At 46.7% G+C, this 13395-nt stretch overlaps 1 protein-coding gene across 2 annotated transcripts; it reads left to right on the top strand.

Annotated features, from left to right (window-relative positions):
• Positions 1 to 957: 957 nt before the first annotated feature.
• ccdc135 (coiled-coil domain containing 135) lies at positions 958 to 13162 on the top strand. Of its 2 annotated transcripts, none has more exons than XM_061245954.1 (18): positions 958 to 1094; positions 1506 to 1651; positions 1837 to 2002; positions 2188 to 2313; positions 3005 to 3199; positions 3714 to 3872; positions 4492 to 4710; positions 4897 to 5010; positions 5751 to 5829; positions 6430 to 6558; positions 8314 to 8442; positions 9124 to 9347; positions 10018 to 10233; positions 10924 to 11034; positions 11245 to 11355; positions 11471 to 11665; positions 12175 to 12314; positions 12893 to 13162. In XM_061245954.1, exons 2-18 carry the CDS (start codon positions 1506 to 1508, stop codon positions 12972 to 12974), a joined length of 2541 nt encoding a protein of 846 aa, XP_061101938.1. In that variant the 5' UTR covers positions 958 to 1094; the 3' UTR covers positions 12975 to 13162. The 2 variants fall into 2 exon arrangements, with proteins under 2 accessions (XP_061101938.1, XP_061101937.1); XM_061245953.1 differs by having other exon boundaries at positions 964 to 1180.
• Positions 13163 to 13395: the final 233 nt, after the last annotated feature.

Below are 13395 nucleotides of genomic sequence, written 5' to 3'. Positions count from 1 at the left end.
CATACCACCTGTTCTATTAACTAAGCTGAAGAAGTCAAATTGTTGCGCGCAGACAGCTGCCACAGGTGCGCATAGCCAAAACCAATAATGAGAAAACAAATGTGCCCGTACGCACTCTGCATTTGCTCTGCTGTGTCTAGCCACCTGCGCCTGCAATTTGTCTTTTTGCGTCATGTAATTTCGTACTAATATTAAATATATTTTGCTAGCAGATATATTCGCTTTCCTCTGTAACGTTAGTTGCCATAGGTTGGTCATTGTGCAGTTCTGTATTAGTGGTTTTGAATGAATCATAAATCGATCCTGGATTTGCACCAAAAAATTATAAACATGGAAATATATTAAAAGGTATTGGATGACCTTTGAAAAGGTACATACATGCTCTGCAAAGCCTTGCACGCACTTAAACACACTCCCCCACAGATCGCTGCCTTCTCAAAACCACTGAGATCACACACAACCATGAGCACTAATGACAGACACGGAAGGGACAAACATTTCTAGTACTATTTTCAGTCTGTGCCTCAAAATAAAACGAACAAAAAACAGTTGAGAACTTTCCCTTGGTTTTTCCTGCAAATCCTTGACCATTAGTTCACACACTATTGTACATGTCTTCTATGGAATTACAACTGCATTCCCCATGTCCATCTGAATTTGGATTGGACTATTTTTGAGAGAGAGATAATGCAGGACACACAATTAATGTAATATTAATATTACCACGAAATCCCAATGTCGTTTGCTAAAGCAAACAGGAAGCAATTCTATTCACAAAAGTAAATAACAGTAAGGTAATTCATTTTAAATCCCAAATTTAACTTCCAGAGTCAGTGTCACAACTTCCTTCTATAAAAAATAAACGACTGAAAAGTTGTTGGGATGTTGGGACATCGTGGGAAACCGTTGCCTAATCATGTGATCTTACACCTCGTGTATCCATAGAAACAGAAGAAACAGAACTTGGATCCTGTGGAAACGTAGCTAGCTAGTTAGATAACTGCCCATCTTACCTAGGTAGCTAATTTACACAAAAGACTGGTCAGGTTAGTTAGCTAGCTGGATAGTAGACTGGATAATCTGGTGATATTAATGTAAGTAACGTAATTATGTAATGTTAAGTAGCTAGCTAACATGGAAGATAGCTAGCTAACGGAGACTATCTTATATGACAAGACACGTAAGTCAGCTAACTTTATTTAGTTGACATTGCACGATTGGTGTGGATTTACGTTAGCAAACGTTCAATATAAATGACGTTAGCTAAACGTTACGTGTTCAATGCTTGCTAGCAATAATTTGCATCGTTTTCATACTTTTTCTGGTTAGTTTACAACAACCAGCCAATTCTGACCGTTATTCACAAGAGATTCCATAAAACGTCAAGTCATAACCTGCCTATTGAAACTACAGCAAACGGCAGCCTTCTCTGAAGCTCCGTTATAGCTACTTTCTCTCTCTCTCTCTCTCTCTCTCTCTCTCTCTCTCTCTCTCTCTCCCCCCAGATGGATGAGGAGAGAGATAACCAGAAAGAGATGAAGAGGGAGGAAGGAGGGCAAGAGTATATGGCTAGTATAGAAGAAGACGGAGAGCTACAGGAGTCTGAGGATACCATGTCAAATAACGACATCACCCCCTCAGTTTGTTCAGTGTGAGATAACCGGCCGTCACCATACCATTATACCGATCCCTGACCCAATTGTAACTCACAAAACCTGACTGATAGTGATTGCTCAGATGTAGCGACACGCTAGACTGTGCGCCTAAAATGTAACGTTACAGTCAACCCGAGAGCAACGTTTTGTAGTGCTCATGCCCGCTCTCCCTTCCCAGCAGGCCAGAGACAGACGCAGAGGAGGAGTTCCCCTCATCATACAAGGAAAACTCCCCGCAGGAGAACCAGCTGCTGGAAATGGCTGAGAACTTCCGCTGTCAGTATGTGCACCTGCACCCGGAACGCAAGCCCCTATTGCTCTGTCCACTCAACGAGTGCGGGACCAAGGTACTTGTGCATGGGAAGCAAAAAGCTAATTACCGCATTTGACCCATCCTAATTACTGAGGAGCAGTGGGCAGCCACCGTGCAGCGCATGTAGGGTGCTGACATTACTGCATTGTGTATTTACACGTGGCCCGTGTGGCTCAAACTAGTAATATGTTTCTTATTTCTCCCTCTTTCTCTGTCCAGAAATTTGTGAGCACAACTCTGCGACCCACTCTTCTCCCGTACCCTGAGCTATACAGCTGGCAAGGGTGTGCCAGCTTGGTGAGCGACTACCTTTGTCTGGAGCCAATTGACCCTCCCAGCAACCTGGTTAGTGTGCATCTTTGCGGTGGTGCATAACAGAGGTGGAAAAATCCAGGTTCAGAAAGTTACATTACATTACATTACATTATTGGCATTTGGCAGATGCTCTTATCCAGAGCGACGTACAGTTGATTAGACTAAGCAGGAGACAATCCTCCCCTGGAGCAATGCAGGGTTAAGGGCCTTACTCAAGGGCCCAACAGCTGTGCATTTACCTTAACCACTATGCTACAGGCCACCCTAGTTAAATTTAAAATTTAATTCCTCCCCAGGACTTATTTTCCCCATCAACTTGATTTGCGAATTGGTTTATACGACAGTGGTCCTCACTCCTGGCCCTGGAGAGCCGCAGGGTGTGCTGGCTTTTATTATTACTCGGCACTTAATCGATCAGTTAATTATACAGTTATCCCACCTCACCTGGTGTCTTGGGTCTGAATTGGTTGCTGGTTGATATTAATGCGAAAACAAAAACCAGCACGCCCTGCGGCTCTCCAGGACCAGGAGTGAGGACCACTGGTCTTCATCTTCAGTCAGGAGGTAGAGTTCATGGGTGGGGAAAAAAACACATGGCAGGACTTTTACTTTCTGACCTCTTTGTGTACTTTGCACCTCTGGTACATAACAAAGTAATAATAATAATAATAATAATAATAATAATAAAAATAATAATAATAATCATCATCATCATTTCCAGCCCAAGCAGCTCTTCTCCTCCACCTGGGTGCTGCAGAACCAGAGGGGAAGCAGCTTCGACTTCTCCACCCTGCTGTGTTCCTTCCTGCTGGGCGCTGGGTATAATGCCTACTGCGTCAGCGGCTATGCGGCTAAAGAGATGTGTGTAATCGACCAGTCCCGCCAAGACTGCCCCCTGAGGGTCACACTGGAGCAGGTGTGCGACAATTCAATGGTTCCTCTCACCCCAGACATGTCCTATTTGTCTGTGGATGTGTCTCTTGCTTTCGCAAGTATTTGCGTGCGTGTGTTTGGCCTGTGTCAAAGACCGGCGCGTACGTGTTTGCATGTGAAATTGTGCATTGTCTGAGTTGACCAGACGTGAGTTCAAGATGACAAACGTTATCTAACATTCGTTATCTAACAGTTTGAAAAGTTAGTGCACGGCGAACAAAAATGGCCTCCAATAGAGAAAACGCAGAGAGAACAAAAGTGGACAATTACTTAACTGTAATAATATACTTTAATCAGTGGAATTTTTGTTCTTACCTTTAAAAATAAATCACAGGTAATCAATGAATCAATTAGCTGGCATTGTTTGACCCAGGTGGCAGCCATTTGTATTAAAAAGGCGTTGGTGGCGAACTAAATGGAACGTCCATTTAAAATCGTTCAATGGTAACTGTTTGCTGTGAACATGGCTCACGCCCGCTGTCTTGAACGCACGTCAGGTGCCGCTGGAAGAGCCGCAGAAGCAGATTAAGAAGTATTCGGTGAAGCCGCCGAGAGACCTGCGCAGCGGCTTCCAGAAGCAGCAGGAGGCTCGGCGACGGGCGGAGGCTGAGGCCATGGTGGCTCAAAGGAGGGAGGAGGAGGAGAGACTCAAAGAGGTCAGTAAGAGGAAGAGACCCCTAGCTCTTCTTTACTGACCCTTTCTCTCCCTGTTTGATTTTGTTTCTCCCCATTCTGGCTCTGAAGGACTTGGAAAGGGAAGTTTAAGTTTAGTTTGTGAGATTTTTTTTTCTCCTTCAATCTGATTGGTTCTACAAAGTTTTTAGCCAGCATTCGGGTCAGTGAGAGTGGTGAGTGAGAGGAGGAAGACTTGTGCTGTAAATTGATTGTGTGTGTGTGTGTGTTTGTGTGAGTGTGTGTGTGAGTGTGAGTGTGTGTGTGTGTTTGTGTGTGAGTGTGTGTGTGTGTGTGTGTGTGTTTGTGTGTGTGTGTGTGTGTGTGTGAGTGTGTGTGTGAGTGTGTGTGTGAGTGTGTGTGTGAGTGTGTGTGTGTGTGTGTGTGAGTGTGAGTGTGTGTGTGTGCGTGTGTGAGTGTGTCTGTCTGTGTGTGTGTGTGTGTGTGTGTGCGTGCGTGCGAGTGTGTGTGTGTGTGTGAGTGAGTGTGTGTGTGTGTGTGTGTGAGTGTGTGTGAGTGTGTGTGTGTGTGTGTATGTGTGCGTGTGAGTGTGTGTGTGTGTGTGTGTGTGTGAAACGCTGAGCATGTGATGCTGTATTACAGGAGCGTGAGCGGCCCCCTCCAGACCCGCTCCTAGGCCAGCGGGTGCACTGCTGGGTTCTGATCCTTTCGGGCAACCGAGAAGTTCCGGAAAACTTTTTCATCGACCCGTTAACCGGGAGGAGCTTCTCCACCGATGACCCTTCCTTCCTGGGGATTGAGAGCGTGTGGAACCACCAGAACTACTGGGTCAACATGCAAAGCTGCCACTACGGATGTGCGGTTAGTCTGTGTGTGTGTGTGTGTGTGTGTGTGTGTGTGTGTTTTAGGGAGGTGGGGAAGGTGTATGTAGCAGTTTTTATTTGACACATGCATGGGTGGTCTAGCTGGGTATGAACTGGTCGACCTGCACATACGAAGGTGTATGAAATCAAGTCACCACGTAGCTGGTGTTGTGCGTGTCCACAGGAGATGACCTTTGACCTGAGCGATTCGATGAGGTGGGAGTTCCTGTTACCGGGGGATGCTGCTCTTCTCATATCGACCATGAAGCTAGAGCAAGAGTCTGAGGATGTGGAAGAGGTGGGTCTGCTTGCATATCAGTTACTTGCTCAGATAGGGGAGGCACACATGGCATGTCTGAGGCAGTGCACGTGGTCTGCGTCCAAAATCGCATACTATCTTACTATTTATTATGTCAAAATGGTATTAGTATGTCCAAAACCATGGCTGCATAAAAGAGTGTGCTAAAGCTATCTGGATGCCTCACGACATTTGGTGAAATATCAAAGTGTGCGTAAACTGGACACTATTCTGGCATGAGTATCCCACAGTGCATTGCGCAAGGTCACGACCCAAGCAAACAGGAGGGTGCTCAAACCAAAGCGGTGAAAGACTTCTACAATTAAAATGCCAGAACCACATTTAACCGCATTTAACCACATTTAACCACATTTAACCACATTTAACTTAGCTTAGTGGAACGTTGTTAAAATCAATACATATATTTACGGTTAATTTTTTTTCTTCTGTTTTCATTACACACGGTCACATCAACTAGCTGCCGTCGTGAACATGCACTGTGTTTAAAGTGTCGTTGTTCTATGATGATGTACTGTGTCCAAAAATCCATCTTCCTTTTTACTGGTATACTAAAGCCGCCTTATGTACGCCAAATGATAGTATGTATGTATAGTATGTAGTGTGTAGTATTTGATTTCGGATGCAGCCATGCTTCCTTTGATCTCAGTTATATTGGCGGTGTCTAGGCCAGCACACTAGTGTTTCCATATCTGCTGACCAGTGCTGTGTTTCTCCTGCAGGAAGAGGAGGAAGAGGAGGAGACTAAGGTCTTTGAGATGTCTCCAACCTGGGTGAAGCCAATTGCGATCTCGCAGCAAGGTCTCCCTGTGACCTGAGAACATCAGCGATACCTGATGCTTTCTTTGCCTATCCGATCCTGTCGTCTATGTCCGGCCTAGTGGTATTCACATGATAACCTTTCATTGATCAGTCAAGAGCTTTGTGTTAATGAAAACCTGCACACCCTGTGGCTCCCCAAAGACTAGAGTGAATACCACTTTTCTAACCTCTCTGATCCCATCTTCCCTTGTTGTTCTCTTCCTCTCTGACCTTGACTCTGCCCGTTTAGATTTTTAGATTTTGTCTCTCCCTGTTCTGGCTCTAATGGGCTTGGACAGGAAAGTTAAAATGTGTGAGATTATTTTTTTATGATATAGGTCAGCAATATAGTTGGCTTGAATTGCTACTTTGAACTGCATCCACTACCTAGGCGAGATCACGATTTGTCAGAAGACCATTGGTTTATCAGTGAAACACTGCAATGCCACCTTGTGTGCTGTGATCTCTATCTATTGCCGTCTCCATTTCCCCCCCTTGAAAATGAAGTAATAGCACGAACGGAGGGCCGGCTGGTGCTGTAACGCTATGAATCTGACGAGTGACGCGACTTCCTTTTGGGCGCCATCGCTGTCGTTGCAGACATGGAGACACGTTGCCCGGGGGGGAAGAGGGTGATCCGGTTCCGAAAGGCCACGCTGGAGAAGTTTGCTCCCTACCTGCTGCACGATGGAATGGTCACGCGGCTGACCACCTTCACTGACCTGGAATGTAAGGCGTTCTCCCGTTACCACGGTTACCACAGTTACCATGACAACAGAGAGAGAGAGAGAGAGTAAGAGAGAGGTTGTGTCCGAAATGGCTCACTATTCACTAATTACTAATCCCTATCTAGTAAATGTCCATATAGTGCACTATAGGCCTATAGTTTAGTAAATTAACAGTGAATTCGGACACCAGACGTCATCTATTGCAATCAATCAGCGTCATCACGTAGGCTATGTACTGCTGCATATAGCCACAAAACCATTAACTATCTATATAGCCGCTTCTTAAAACATGACTCCAGAGATATTAAACCTAATTTTTCACTTGCAATGCCCAGTCAAGAGGCAACTTACTTAATCCTGCGGCGTTCAATTTTTAATTAACGTAAAATGATATTTTTCAAAACATGAAACTAGATGGCCTTGGCTTATATTATGTGTGGGACGTGTAAAAGGACAAATTTTCACTGAGTAAATATCAACTTTTATATCTGAAAATTTAACAGAACACAGGTTTAGCAGAATGCTGTTGGTGCTTTTAGCCGATAGTTGTAGCCTACTCGTTTGTTACAAATAACGTTATTGTGAACTATAAGACTAACAAACAGTGCCACTTACTGGACAATTAATTGGCTTTGTTTTATTGAACAGTTAACACAGTATATTAGGTTATATTAATTTATTATAATGCTCAATGGAAACGTAGCAACGTGGCAAAACCCAGAAGTTGTTGTTTAATTTCAATTGCTCCTGGACCACGCCATTTCTCTCACAGCTTGAGAATGAAAAAAAGGTTTCTGTATCATAAAGTTATGGAAAATGCTGGTCGCAAAGCATTGTGGTCACCTTTCTAGTGACCACGGTTATTCACTAGAGTCTACGGTGCATTGTGGGATATTCAAAAATAGTGCCCTCAAAATGTGACTAAAATTAAATTTTTGAATTCAGACATGAGAACAAGATGGCCAATCAGGGGGGTCAGAGCTGTGTGGTGAAGTCCTGAACGGCCGAGGGAGCAGTTCCAGGACGCTGGTTCTGCTGTCAAGCCCCACTGAGGTGTCGTGGGCTAGTTGACGAAACACCGGTGAAGTGGGGTGCCCACTTGAAAACCCAGTGAAGTCAGCAGTTCTGAAACATGCAGCTCTGCCCTCAGCTGAAGACGTCTGAGGGGAGCGACTCCTATGCTAACCACCCCACATAAGAAGCAGGACGTAACTCCTGCCAAGTGGGGTGGTTGCGATATACCCTATCGTTTAAAGACATACTATTTAGTGAATAGTGAGCCATTTCGGACACAGCCAGAGAGAGTGGGCCGCCCTTATAAGTATGTTGTGCTCCTCCACTTGGTCTTCTGGGCAATTTCACGGTAACTGGAATTACAACTGCTGGGTATTTGGGTGGTGAAGCCCAATACAGAGACTTCCTCAGCGTTATAAAAGCATATGCCAGTCTCTTATGTAGCTGTTTTGGACTTTACATTACATTACGTTACATTTTATGTAGCAGACACTTTTAATCCAACGCAACGTACCAAAAACGTGCATGCCAAGGTCATTAGAACAAACAGGTAACGGATGACGTACAGTTCACCACCCGAATAACCTGCAGTTGTAATGTTGGTCGCCGTGCAGTAGAGGAAGAAGCCTCATATCTTAAGACCTCAGCCGTCGCTGTGAGACGCATGCGGCCTCCTCTCAATGTCTCTCTCTGTCGCTCCCTCCTTCGCTCTCTGTGCTCGCTGTTCTTCCCGGAATGGCAGGCGAGCGCCCCACGGCCATGCGCCAGTGGTTCCAGAACCGGAAGGACCGCCTGGAGGAGCGCGAGCTGGACCTGGTCGCCGGCACGACGCTGGAGCGGTTTCACCGCGGCCGGAGCCACGCCCTCAAGAGTAAATACGCCGGCGTTACTCCGGTGTCGTGTTATACCTGTACACGATGAGGCGTGAATATGTGTACTGCCCTCTATATCAGAGGAACAAGTAGATACAGCAGAGGGCCCCATCAAAATATCGGTGTATCAGCATATCCTGTGAGCCGCTCTTTAAACACTACAGATGGATTGCTGTAATGGTGCACGATGAGGAACACAGCTCTCATTAAACTTGATCAATTTGAGCTCACCGTGTACATTAATGCTACCTCGCTTCTACATACGCCCCCACATGTCGTAAACATGCAATTCCCAGGAAATTCAATACATAGCTAAGACACCTGAGTCAATCAGTAATTGGTTTGGATTCATGAGCTTTATAAGCTTTACTTAGCCTGTCTGATGTTTTGGGTGGACCCATGTAATATTCTCAAAACGTGCAAATCTTCTTGGGAGGCTGAAATGCACGAAAAGGTATTTGAATCCAAAATAATTACATATTTGACCCTGGTCTGATAGCTACCACATGTGTTCCTGATAAGTGACACTCTGTCGCTGGACTATAAACTTTAAATTCTGGCCTTTAAATGATTTTGAAGAAAGGCACTACATAAGTGTTAATACCGATAATTACTGTTATCGATAGACACACAGGCACATTTAATTCCACGACCACCCCCCGCCCCCTCCCCCCCCCCAGGCCACAGGTACGTGACGATGGAGCTGGAGACGGAGCGGCAGATGGAGTTCTATAGCCGCGCGCGTGCGGACGGGCTGGCTGAGAGGTACGACCTGCCCTCCGAGATGACGGAGCGCTTCGAGGAGCGGGACGACTTCCTCTACTACCGTCACACGCTCTTCCACGAGCACCTGGAGAAAACGGTGGCTGCGGAAATCCAGAATCAGGAGCACCGTCACGTAAAGGTGACCGTCAACGCTAATGCCCTTACTCAGACCTCATGACCATCGGCTATCGTCAATGTTGATGCTAGACTCATTATCTGTACGGATAACATCGAATTACAGGTTTCAGTTACACTCATACATACACTCACCAAGCTCTTTATTAGGAACATTTTTACTTTATTACACCTACTTATTCATGCGATTATCTAATCAGCCAGTTGTGTGGCAGCAGTGCAATGAGTTTGCAGAGAATGGTGTAAAAAAACAAAACAATCCTGTGAGTAGCACTTCTGCAGACCTTGTTAATGAGAAGAGCATCTCTGAACACACAACACATCATAACTCTAAATGGATAGGCTACGGCAGTAGAAGTAAAAAAAAAAAGTCTAATAAATACCTAATTAAGTGCTCACTGAGTGTAGGTAACTCCAGCTTTGATTCCATTACCGGTACAGGGGCAATGAACACAAATAGCACCACTTTTGCCGGTAACACATTACCAATACAGGCAACATTAATACTAACCCCATCACCTATTCAGGTAAAGCTATGACTGATGTATTTTGTCACCTGTGTAGTTAACGCTAATGCCATCACTCAGGCAGCACTCGTGCATGTCTGTAAGACATGGCAGGAAGAGATGTTTTAAGGTCCTGCCAATGACGGCTTGTGTCCTGGTTTTGAGCAGAAGATCGTGGAGAGGTTCCACAGGGACCGGTCCAAGCCAGCTAGTGAGGACGTGGCGGAGCGCGTGTTCCTGGTGTCGGAGAACCGCATCGAGCTGACCTACCACCGCGAGGACGACCGCATCACCTCCGCCTGGCGCAGCTTCGTCAAGCCCCACAACCTGGGTGACACCAAGAACGAGCAGCCCTTCACCTCCGACATGGTCTCCACCTACCAGGTCAGACAGCCACGCCCGGCTTCAGAGCTTACTGTCCCCCAAGGTCTTTCCACCGCTCCTGCACTGAGGCGAGGGGCTAAGACACTGCTCACATAGCAGCGTGTGTGTGTGTGTGTGTGTGTGTGCGTGCGTGTGTGTGTGTGTGCGTGTGTATAGCAGCCTCACGCTCGATGTGTGTGTTCAGTAGGAGCAGGCAGTAAGGCCTGTGTGTGGTAACCTGATTTCTTTTCAGTGAAGCAAAACAGTTAACAAACAAACTGAAAAAAAAGCTGCTCAAGTTACCTAAGACAAGCTACCAGCATTAGTTGGCTGACCAGCACATACCCAGCGAGACCAGCTTCATTACCAGCTTAGCCATGCTGGTTGACCAGCTCATACCCAGCTAGACCAGCTTCATTACCAGCTCAGCCATGCTGGTTGACCAGCTCATAACCAGCTAGACCAGCTTATGACCAGCTCAAGCAGCTCAACTTTTCAAGCTGATGAAGCTGGCATAGCTGGATTTTACAGCAGGGAAAACATCCCCAAGTCTGGCCGCTGTAGAAACAAAATTCTCTACCAGAGGTAAAGCTCTTGCTAGCACAACCCAAACAGTAGCTGTGCTCCACTGGATCTCGTCCCAACGAGGCAGCAGGTCGTATTTGTTACATACCTTGCGTCATAGTCTGCATGCTTTGCGTGTGTTTCCAGGTGGACCCTTTTGAAAAGCCCAAAAAGCAGCTCTTCATGTACGAGCTGCTGGTGGCTCTGACCAAAGAGGAGGAGACGGTGATCCAGCGGGTGATGGAATCTGAAGCAGAGGTACGAGCCGGGGGCATCTCAGTGAGACACGTGCATGTGTGTGCATGGGGGAGCCAGAGCGACCGTCGCTCCCACAGTTCTGATGCACTTGTGTATGTGTGTGTGTGTATATGCTTGTCCATGCGTGTGTATGTGTGTGTGTGTGTGTGTGCATGCTTGTCCATGCGTGTGTGTGTGTATGCTTGTCCATGCGTGTGCGCTTTTGTGCAGGTGTGGGAGATCCTGGCTACACGGGGCCAGGAGGAGAACAATATCGAGCTGCTGATCTCCATCTACAACACAGCGAGGAACGAGAACGCCCGTATCCACCGGGAGGCGCGGGTGAGACCACCTCACAGATCGCTTTCCTCAGAAACCTTATGAAACCCGTTCCCTATGAAACAGATTAATCACATGCCCCTGGCTCCTCTCCACCCTTCCTCCTCCTCTTCCTCAGGAGCGCATGGCGCACGAGGAGCGTCTACGCCAGGAGGAGAAAGATCTGGACTTCCTGGTGCCGTTCCTGAACCGGCTGGACAGCCCAGAGATTACCTCCAGGCAGCTCGCCCTGCAGCTGCGCAACGACTGCCTGGCTGCCCTGAAGCAGCAGATCATCGACAAGACCAACCTGATCCAGGCCCGCTTCGAGAAGGTGAGTCACAGCTCCCACTCCAGAGCCGCCTCGAGAAGGTGAGTCACAGCCCCTTCTAGAAGGTGAGTCACGCTTTGAGAAAAGGTGAGTCACGCTTTGAGAAGGTGAGTCACAGCTCCTTCTAGAAGGTGAGTCACGCTTTGAGAAGGTAAGGCATAGCACCTTCTCAAAGGTGAGTCACGCTTTGAGAAGGTGAGTCACAGCACCTTCTAGAAGGTGAGTCACGCTTTGAGAAGGTAAGGCATAGCACCTTCTAAAAGGTGAGTCACGCTTTGAGAAGGTGAGTCACAGCTCCTTCTAGAAGGTGAGTCACGCTTTGAGAAGGTAAGGCATAGCACCTTCTAAAAGGTGAGTCACGCTTTGAGAAGGTGAGTCACAGCACCTTCTAGAAAGTGAGTCATGCTTTGAGAGGATAATTCACATCACAGTTTTAAGAAGGCGAGTTTTAGACAGTATTTTATGTAGAAGGTCACCGCGTAGTGATCCTTGTGAATTGACACACTGCACAGAAGACCCAGTGTCTGGAGGAGAAGCAGCTGTGGTACCAGAAGAACCGGCTGTCCATGAACAAGCAGGATGAGGAAGAGTACCTGTCCTTCTGCTCTAAGGCCATGTTCGAGATCCACACCCTGAAACTACGCCTCAGCAGGTACCCCTCAGCGCTTCCAGATCACCCTGTTTCACTCTTTCACTCGGCGCTCTGACATCTGCTGTGGAGTGACCGCATTTCCTCCGTACGCAACGAGGACCTACAATAGCGGCAGTCAGTCAGAAAACCCATTTAAATGCGGCACCCAAACGGGACAAATCCTGAGATTTTCAAAAGGGGCTGTAATACAGAGCTGTCCCAGGAAAAACTTTGTTGTGGTGAAAAGTTGATGAAAATTCTGTGAAACATAGTCGACATGTTCAGGTGAGAATCCAGCTATATTTGGTTTTCTAGCTAGGCTGTAGGCCTATATCTGGGTAAAACTATATTGGGGTTTCGCCAAATCCTTTGGTGGCAAAACCTCTCTCAACCTCTCTCAACATACATTTCCACCCCTCTATGGTGAATGTCGAGATTCCAGCTTTTGTTCACTGGGTGATGGGACGTCTGGTCACCCTAATCTGTTAATGTGGGGAATGACTGGATCCTGGTAGAGGGAGGGTGTGCTCCCATGAGTTGTCTAGCTCTTAAATCTCTCCTGCACCAGAAACAGTGAGAGCATCATCCCTGTGTTCCAGGCAAAAGGAGGATGCCCCACAGAAGTACCAGGCACTGGACCAGACACTGAGACAGGACCCGAGACTGGCCAAGTTTCTTTGAACACATCCAAACCACGCAGGCCCAAAACCAGACACGCTGCAACCCCACAACTGAAACACCCCACCACACAGTGCACTTCCCATCACCTGATGCACCTTTGCTTTCCATACGACTTTTGGATGTCCCTCATCAACTCACCTCCACAAACTGTGGACCTGTAACAGCCTTTATTAAAAGTTTATTTCCTACCGGTGAATGTGGATTCATTTCATGAATAAACCTGGAACATTATTCAGTTTTGTGTATATACACTCAGTGAGCACTTTTTATTTATAAGACTTATTTTTTAGACGTATAAAGTTTTCTGCTGCTGTAGCCTATCCACTTGGAGGTTTGATGCGTTGTGTGTTCAGAGATACTCTTCTACATACCACTGTTGTAATGCGAGGTTATTTGCGTTACTGTCACCTTCCTGTCAGCT

Source organism: Conger conger, chromosome 6 (genome assembly GCF_963514075.1).
Source record: "Conger conger chromosome 6, fConCon1.1, whole genome shotgun sequence".
NCBI lineage: Eukaryota > Metazoa > Chordata > Actinopteri > Anguilliformes > Congridae > Conger > Conger conger.
This window is presented reverse-complemented; position numbering and strand designations above follow the sequence as displayed.

Bases quoted from the DNA above. Each gene is read 5' to 3' on its own strand.
- ccdc135 (XM_061245953.1), top strand. The intron at 1,652-1,836 runs GTGAGATAACCG...CCTTCCCAGCAG, and splicing joins ACCCCCTCAGTTTGTTCAGT to GCCAGAGACAGACGCAGAGG. The intron at 9,348-10,017 runs GTGACCGTCAAC...GGTTTTGAGCAG, and splicing joins AGGAGCACCGTCACGTAAAG to AAGATCGTGGAGAGGTTCCA.